The sequence below is a fragment of the Ursus arctos genome, unplaced genomic scaffold, assembly GCF_023065955.2.
Source record: "Ursus arctos isolate Adak ecotype North America unplaced genomic scaffold, UrsArc2.0 scaffold_1, whole genome shotgun sequence".
Lineage (NCBI taxonomy): Eukaryota > Metazoa > Chordata > Mammalia > Carnivora > Ursidae > Ursus > Ursus arctos.
Genome location: NW_026622763.1, coordinates 51,003,881 through 51,013,238, shown reverse-complemented (window position 1 = coordinate 51,013,238; position 9,358 = coordinate 51,003,881). Strand labels below are relative to the sequence as shown.

The 9,358-nt window shown below is 36.3% G+C and overlaps 1 protein-coding gene across 2 annotated transcripts in view; it reads right to left on the bottom strand.

Moving 5' to 3' along the window:
- Positions 1-716: 716 nt before the first annotated feature.
- The window catches only part of DCAF17 (DDB1 and CUL4 associated factor 17), a 42,477-nt gene continuing 33,835 nt past the window's right edge, over positions 717-9,358 (bottom strand). For both annotated transcript variants that reach the window (XM_026492572.4, XM_044381486.3), the window contains 3 exons: positions 8,891-8,974; positions 6,246-6,401; positions 717-5,475 (listed from right to left, as the gene is read on the bottom strand). In XM_026492572.4, the coding sequence (XP_026348357.1) occupies positions 5,329-5,475; positions 6,246-6,401; positions 8,891-8,974 (387 nt within the window). In that variant the 3' untranslated portion in view covers positions 717-5,328. The remainder of the gene's footprint in view (positions 5,476-6,245; positions 6,402-8,890; positions 8,975-9,358) is intronic.

The following is a 9,358-nucleotide window of genomic DNA, read 5'->3' as shown; positions in this document are numbered from 1 at the left end:
ACGTTCAGTGTGGAGTCTGCTTGAGGATTTTCTCCCTCTGTCCCCACTCAATACCCTTTCTTGAGCACGTGCATGCGCTCTGTCTCTCTCTCTCAAATAAATACATCTTTAAAAAAAATTCATCTGGTTTACAAATAACATGAACTCCTAATCTTTAAAGGAAAAGGTCATTTTCTGCTTTATTAAAATATTATGGAGCCCCTGCTCTGGTGTCATCCTGTCCAGCTCCAGCAGTCAAGTTAGCAACCCAGGTTGTTCTCAGTTATTCTCCACTAAAGGAAACAGGGTTCCTTGGTGACAACGTATCCTATGTTTGAGAAAGAATAACTCAAGCTGAGTTTTGAGTTATCTTAATTATTATCACAAAGAAAGAATGTTTTCAGCATTTCCTGGTGGGGTGGGGTTAAAAAAGATAACGAGGGTAACCTGATGAGAGGGCTGCTAGGGGCAAGTAGAAACAATCTAGGCAACAACTAGGAAAGATTTTACACCCACCATAAATGCAAGATAAAAAAGACTAACAACCACAAGTACTGGAGAAAATGTGGAGCAACTGGAAGTTTCATACATTGTCACAGGCATGTAAAATGGTACAATCCTTTGGAAAAAAGGTCTGGCAGTTCCTTATTAAACTAAACATACACCTACCCTAGAACCCAACAATTCTATCCTTAGATGTTTACCCAAGAGGAATAAAGACATATGTTCACAAAAAGTGTATACAAGACGTTCAGAGCACTTTATTCATAATGGCAAAAAAAAAAAGAGAGAGAGAGAGAGAGAAAGCAGAAACAGCCCAGGTATCCATCAACAGGAAAATGGAAAAAAACCTGACACATTTATATAAGAGACTACTCAGCAATAAAAAGGACTGAATCACTGGTACATGCGACATGAATTAACTTCAAAAACATGAAGGAAGCATTATGCTTTGTAGGATTTCTTTCATAAAAAGTTTTAGAATGGGCAAATTTAATCTGTGAGGCAAAATAATCAGAACAGTAGTTAACACCCAATAGGTGGGGTGGGAATTGACTGGGAAGGAACATGAGGAAACTTTCTGGAATGATTGCTGTATTCTAAATTTTGAAAAGGGTTTGGGTTACACAGATGAATGCATTTGCAAAAACTCAGTGAGTTTATATCTAACATTTGTGCAATTCATTGCATGTAAGTGTACATCAAAAATTTTAAGAACTAAACATTGAACTCTACTTACTTATATGCATGTTGAAGTATTGGGGGAAGCATACTGATGTCTGCAATTTACTTTGAAATGCATCATAAAAGTAACGTGGATAGATGAGTAATAAAACACATAGAGTAAAATTCAGAATCCATGAAGTTGGTAATTGGGTATGTACTATAAAATTCCATCAACTTTGCTGTATATTTGAAAAATTTCATAATAAAGTGACAGGAGAAGCCCTCAGTTGGTCTTATCTTTCTAATATACATCCTATGCCTGTAATAAATTATTCCTTCTTTAAGACAGAGGTAGGTTCTATAGCAACATAGGGACCAGAAATTAGTCCCAGAATTTTCCCTGAAATTCTAAAAGTTAGATGACATATGTAAACATGGTAAGAAAGGTTAAGAAACTATAAAAATTATTGAAAAGGAAGCCAAGTTACCTTAAGAGCAATTACTAATACTGGTGTTTATTATCACCCACAAACAGGATGAGAGTACCATATTTTGCATCTTTTTAAAAAAATTACTTTTAACTATCACTGAATAGAAGAATCATCTTTTATATCACGTTACATATGTGAATAGGCCAACCGTATCTCATTCAAACTTTGTCCAAAATTTGGATAGCCAATCATCATTTAAAAAACACTTATTAAGCATTTTCCTATACCCAGTATTATCACTATCAGCATGCTATATATGAGATAAAATAACATCATTTGCGTTTTGAGAGCTCTGGGGGAAATGTGGCATAAGAATGTGTCAAACAAATCTGGGTGTTTCCTATCTCTGCACTTATTAGTTGTAGGACCTTAAGCAAATTAGCTTCTATAAGCCTCACTTTCCTCATTTACAAAATGTGGAAGGATAATGGTAGTACATACTTCATATGATTCTTCTGAATGTTGAGTGAGCCAATTCATTTTACATGTATCACAGTGATTGGTAGATAGAAAGCACTCAATAAATCTAAGTTATCATTTTTTTAAAAAAGTACGTACAAGAAACAAAACATTCAATTGGTGGAAGAATTGGTGGAAGAGTACCTTAATTTGTTTAAATAGAACATCATCTCCTCACTAGGTAGTTCAAACCCCTCAAACTCTGAGAAACGTTTTAAAAAGTCAAAGAATGATAACCTTGCTGCACTGATACTGTGAGAATACAGAATCACAATTAGATGCAGAAAACACACTTCTTATCAGCATATTATCTAGACCTGCTAAAAGAAGCTATACAACCTTCGCTTGGTTTTACATTGAACACCCAGAAATGTTACCCACCGTGTTTTATGCCTATCACTAGTGCTTGTTAGGTAGGTGGGCACCCAGTTAAAGACTCTAAACAGTCAGGCAGACGGTGGCGGTTAAGGTGGGACCAGGAGGATATTAATGGCCGCTTCCCTCCACCCCAAGAGAATGGCAGTGTCATGCCTAACAGGTGGCAGAATGAACAGCTGCAAGGCTCCTATGGGAAGCTGGGAAGCCCATACATTTTGGGAAGCATGCTGTAATGTCTCCTGCTATGTGTGTTATCCATAAATTTCCCACATTTTTTACTACCTTTGGCATCTTTTTATCAACCATCCTGTTAACAATCATGTACCCCACATAATGTCACAATCGGCTGAAACTATGAAGGAGCAGCTTGTCCTTTTAATTGGGGCATAACCCTTCTATTTGTTACACTGCCCACAACTCCCTTTGGTCTTTCACACTAAAGTACATTTCCTGCCTGGATCCTGGTCTAGGATCAGGATTTTGGCAGTGGTGAAACATTAGGAGTTTCTCAGTGGTCAGTTCATACCTAGACTAGAAGTATTTGACCCACCCACTCATATCTGCCCCCATCCTAAAAAGCAGCTAAGAATCTCAGCTCATTTTCAGATGCCCTTCTGAGCAGGTGAGTTCCTATCATTTCATCAAAAGAAGATAACGACTTAAAGGAGAAGGGGAAACTCAGTAAACGTTTTTTTAAAAAACCAGACAGGACTGAAGTCTTAGGACATCCTTTTCTGAAACACTCTTGGAGAGTAGGCTTTCTGCTTTTATATAATAGCACTGCATCTGCTTTGAAACCCGTACAACACTGGTTTCTTTCTTTTCTCTGGTATTTTTAATTTATTACCTCTTACCAGACTTGTTCTTCAAGATGTAAATTCACTGGGTATGACTGTTTAGATACAAGTGTCTAATTAGGAGTTTGGGGCAATCGCCAGCACATTATAACTATTCAACTGCTATAACCACAAACAAGTCTCTAAAATGCTCCGAAAGCTTCAAATATTATATTAAATAGTACTACTAACGATGCATAAAACAAGAATGGATTTTTCAATTAGTATAAAAGTATTAGAATTTAATACATAAAGATAGTTTTATTATCTTGCTCATGAGGTAATCATCACTTCTACTTTCCCAAATGGTTATTATTACACTTAGGATCAGATTCAGAAAGATTTATCTTTAGCTCACATATAAATACTTTCTTTTATTCTAAAATATTAGCAATCTTCTTTTCTATTGCGCAAAAGACAGTTTCAGGTTTGCTCCCTTTATTTCTTCTAAATTTAGGAACTCTGCTACTAATTTCTTGATGTCTGGAATAGGTTCACACCTTTTCTCTTCAGCCCTGTCAATCATGCTTGAAATTTATCTGCAAACTTCAATGGCAGAAAAAGGCAGAATTCACATCATTCTTAACATGGGATCAAGCCAAAACTGAAGGAAAAACTGAAGGATTTTAATTTTTTTTTTTTTAAGTAGGCTCCATGCGCACCATGGAGCCCAACATGGGGCTTAAATCCATGACCCTGAGATCAAGACCTGAGCTGAGATCAAGAGTTGGATGCTTAAGCAACTGAGCCACCCAGGTGTCCCCAAAACCAAATGATTTTAATGTAAATTATCCAAGCTAGAATCCCATATTTTAACCTTAAATTTGAATCAGCAATGATTTTTACTGCTGTTTCCTCCCCTTCTATTTTTACTATTCTTTTGAGGCTGAATCAGAGAAATGTGCTGAACATGTGGATTGCAGCAACTGAATTTCTCAAACAGGAAGCAAAAAGAAACAATTTTCTCCCTTAGGTTGCTTTTATTTAACAATCTGAAGAATGATTATCTGAGTTTAAGGATTATATTTAGAATGGTCCTAACGAAGAAGAAAAAAATACTTGTTTCACAACTAAGATAGAGCCAAAAGCCCTTTCTAGCTAATCAGTCAACTCCCAAGCCAGCAGGAACTGAAACTTTATCTGCTCCTCTACAATGAGCAGAACTGGTGGGATCCAGGATACCTTTATCTTATTGCATAGGTATGAAAATATTGCCTAAGCAGAACTGGAAAATTCACCAAATAAATAGAATGGTGGAATGAGTACAACATTCTTAGATGTATTAAGAGCTGAACAGGCTACATATCAGAAAAATATTTCACTTAAAGTTTGCTTGGAGTCTTTTACATTAGTCTATGATAGAAACAGAAATAATCAATGGGAACACCAAGCCAAGAGAATAAAACCATGGAAGAAAAGATAATCTGGGAACTAGAGCCAATTCCTAATGCTATATATAAATACAAAACGTATATATACATATAGATGATTTTAAAAAATGTGATGACACATTTATGGCTCAAAAATATTCTTTCACACTACAGATCGCCTTTCTCACCCTTAGGCAAAGTCTAGTATAGAGGACAGAGAATTTCTTTCTGTGTCTTCTACATCTTTCTGTCTTTCCTGCTTAGTCCTACCTATCAAAATTCCATACCATCCTTTAGAACCATGTTAAATACTTCTCCATCAATAAACCTCTCCCAACAATTGAAATTAACTTGTCTTCTGTACTTCCCAACACTTTATATTTGCATCACCACCTAGCTAAAAGCTCTAAAATGCTAGACGTCCTGGGATGTCATTCTAAAAAATCTTTTCATAAAATGAAGTCCTTACCACCCCCTGTATGGCAAGAATTTAAAAAAGAAGTCACCATCACCTGAAGTCAACACAAGACCTTTTCTGGAAAATATTGGAGAACTTTCTACTCAGATAACAAAAAGGAGGACTGAACATAGCTGCTCAGGTATGTGGCTAAAAGTCTTATACGTTACAGCTCAAAATTTAAAATTATCTCACTCTTTTTCACAACTTCTGTTTGTTGTTTCTTCTTCGCCAGGGTCACATACCATCTGGTAAACATAGCAGCTGAAGACCCTGCTTGGTTTCTGTTCTATGTGTAGTACCAAGTCTCTATCAAAGTAGACTTCATGGCTGTATGTCTGTAATGAAAACACAGTCAAATGAAATCTCCTCTTCACACAACCATGTTCGCAATTACCTCACTAAAATGTAATAGCACCTATGCTAGGGATCTTCAAATATATACTTGGAAGCAAAACAGTTGCTAGAAATAGTTTATTTTCATTATTTATGAATATGCAGATAGAAAAGCATTGCACAAAATGTTAAAAATGAAAAGAGCCCTGGTCGTAGGAGTCTGAACACCCAGATTCTATTGCTTATACTGCTATTTCACTGTGTGACAGTGGTCAAGTTGCTAAACCTCTTAGGTACTCCACTGATGAAACAAAAGGACTGGATAAAATAATAGCTACTTTTCCTTACAGTTTTTATATTCCATAATAATCAAAAAAGTAGACAAATATTTCCAAGAGTGCCTGGAAACCCTACATGCTTGGATATCATCTCTATGAAATAACTGGGGAGATGCAACAGAGTATACTTCTATTTTTTAAAATGTTACCAAACTTATAAAATGTGAGAAAACCAAAGACTATGGTAAGGAAATAGGATGTCTCAGAAGAAAACATAAAACTTCATCTTTAAGGCCTCTAGAAAGAAGGCCTTCTAGTTCCTAGGGGAGGAAGGCTTAAGAAGTACTCATTTTGTCCTGTAGGATGATATCCTCTTTGATGTGGTCACTGGTATAGGTGACCCTGGACTGATATGAACACAGTAACATCTGTTCCAATAAATGTCACCTACAAAGAAAATTCTTACAACTTTGTATTCCATGGACTCTACTCACCACATCCCATGACTCCACCAGTGGAATGCTTTTAAGTAAAGTTCCATATTCATTACAATGGAAATCCAGGTGAGCTTTTCCTTCAGCATCTATTTGGGTAACAGCTACCACGGAAAGCAAATCCAGCTCATCTTCATAGTCCACAATTTTAAAAGTCTCAGGGAATAGATGGATAAGGCAGAGAAAAAGAGGGGCAAAATCCAGTTATCCAGTTAGGATTGTTTCTATTTGTGGTTTAACTATTCTATTACTTATTTTTAAAATGTAGAAAGAGGAATGAATGGGTGAGAGCATAGGTAGAAACAGGTCTCTACTTTTATGCCAATAAAGTCCCAAGATTCTGAAGACTGCAGCAGTACCCTACAGATTCTAACAGAACCAAGTCTATGTAGATCTCAGCCAAAGTATTACTGAAATTCTCTATTACGACAGCACACTAGAACTTCTCCAAATTCAAAAGAGGTATTCAACTGCTGCCTCTGACATGTGTGTTCACTGGCTTCCAGATAGGACTAAATATATGAAGTTCATTTCTGAAACCTAAAAATTACCCACTTTGTCAGAAGGGTCTTACCTCAGAAAAACACAAGTCATTTCAAGTAGAACTAATAGCCTATCACATACTATTTATGACTCTATTTGCCATCTTTTTTTTTTTTCTCTTTTTGAATGCTTTTCGTTCCCTAAAGAAAGCAAAAATGGCTGCTTATACTTGAGGGAGAATATTAATAATTAGGAACTGAAATTCAACCCACAGAACAGGACTGGGATGAGCGATGTTAGCTAGAAATGATTAATGATGGTAAAGTCTTAAGAGAGAAAAATCTAACCTCAAACTCTGTTTAAGGAAGTAAACCTGGGACTCTAACAGCCTCACAGGGGAAACAGATCCATGTCAGCCATCCAGGGATGGACCACAGGAAGGGACACTTTGGCAGGCACAGCAAGTTTCTTTGAACCACCATATACTAATCCTTCACTCACATTTGGTCAAACTGCTTTTTCATCTATTTATATTTTCTGCCTTTACTACCCATGACATAAAAATGTATAGAGATTTATTACACATGGTTCCTTTTTATTTACTTTTTTGCCTTAATATTACCTTGGTCAAACTTCAAAGAGTAGACTTCTTGCCTGAGTGTAGTGATTTTACAGCATTTAGTCTCGACCCCTTTAAGTTTCTCCTTTACAGGCTAAAAGTTTTTGTTTTCTAATCTCTTGATGTAGAGTATCTCTCTCTTTGCTACCAATTTCTCCTTGTTTATTATTTTTGCTACCTTTTAGTGATTTTAGTATGTCTTTCTTGAATATAGTTTTATATACAGGGAGCTTTCTCCTTTGTTCTCAAATGTGTGTAAATGTGTATACACACTCTCTTTTTGAGAGTAGCCACATACTGGGTCACCTTCAACATTTTTTTTTAAAGATTTTATTTATTTATTTGATAGAGATAGAGACAGCCAGCGAGAGAGGGAACACAAGCAGGGAGAGTGGGAGAGGAAGAAGCAGGCTCATAGCGGAAGAGCCTGATGTGGGGCTCGATCCCATAACGCGGGGATCACGCCCTGAGCCGAAGGCAGACGCTTAACCGCTGTGCCACCCAGGTGCCCCTCCTTCAACATTTTTAAAAGATTTTTCAAAACTACCTTTAGAAGGCTACTCTAATGTTTCTACCTAGAAATGGCCACACAATCAAACAGTTTTCTGGTCTAAACAGATTTAGAATACATGCAATGGTTATATATCTGAAGCATAGTCACGGTCAGTTGATTTCATAAGAACTTTCAATGCCTCTTTAAAAGAAAAGGATAAAAATGTATTAGCTTAGTGAGTGGTGAAGTCAAGTTCAGGCTAGAGGCTAAATTAATTTATCACATCCTCACACTCTTCTTCCCTGGCCCACGATCATTAACAAACATATCCATGTCTTGTAAGTAAAAAATAAAGCAAAAGCCATAAAGTCATCAGGATATAATTCAAATAGTTTCTATTAAGAAATTTCCCTAGGGGAGGGGAGTGGGGGATTGGGATAGGCTGGTGATGGGTATTAAGGAGGGCACATATTGCATGGTGCACTGGGTGTTATACGCAAATAATGAATCATGGAACATTGCATCAAAAACTGGGGATGTACTGTATGGTGACTAATATAACAAAATAAAAATTATTAAAAAAAAAAAGAACATTACATATCAATGTTTAAAGTTGAATAGTGTGTATGGTGTGACCAAATCAGTTTAAACTGTGGTTAACATGAGGGTAACCTGAGAGCAGAAATATCGGAAAAGACATTTGAAGGACAGATCTTCAATAAAACGTTTTCATAAGTTTTGGGAAAAAAAAAAAAAAAAAAAAGAAATTTCCCTAGAAATGTGCACATAAACAAAAAATAAGCTAGTAGTGTTTTCAAATTATTTCAGTCCTAAGACCCTTTCTGCAAACAAAATCTTATGAATAATTCCAGTATGAGAAGAGAGGATGACGGGGATGCACTGGTTGAAATACCACGTACAATCCCACCAATGGAGTCTGCGTGGAACTACTCACCCCCAACCTCTACCCCAGAGTCCGGGAAGTATAATTTAAGAACCCCAGGGCTAGTACACACTAGTTTGGTTTATTATCTCTGGCTAAAGTAATACCTCTTGTTCTGGGTCATCATCCAGAAGGTTAACATTTTTTTTCACCACCCGTCCAGAAGCTGTAACAGTGGGTAAGTTTTCATTCTATCATATGGAGAGAAATAAAAAGATATGATGAGTCCTTTTATGTGCAATAAATAGCAAAACTGTACTAAATTTCGTTAAACCACCAACCCTTATCCAACATCCACAACTCTTTCCTCTACTGAGAAAATTCTGAATCAGATTTCTGATCCTCCAATTAGTAAAAATACTTTACTATAATAAATTAATGGATAAAATACCAAAATAGGCAAACAATAAATACAAAGGTTACAGATTTGCTACTTCACTTGCCCTTCTGATTTTTGCTTTAGTATAAGTACAGCAATGCTACAGTGGGTCTGCTTTTGGAAATTTCTCTCTGCATAATTTTCTTCATGTTCTTAATTTGTACACTAAAGGAAAAGAACTATTTGGAGTTAAACC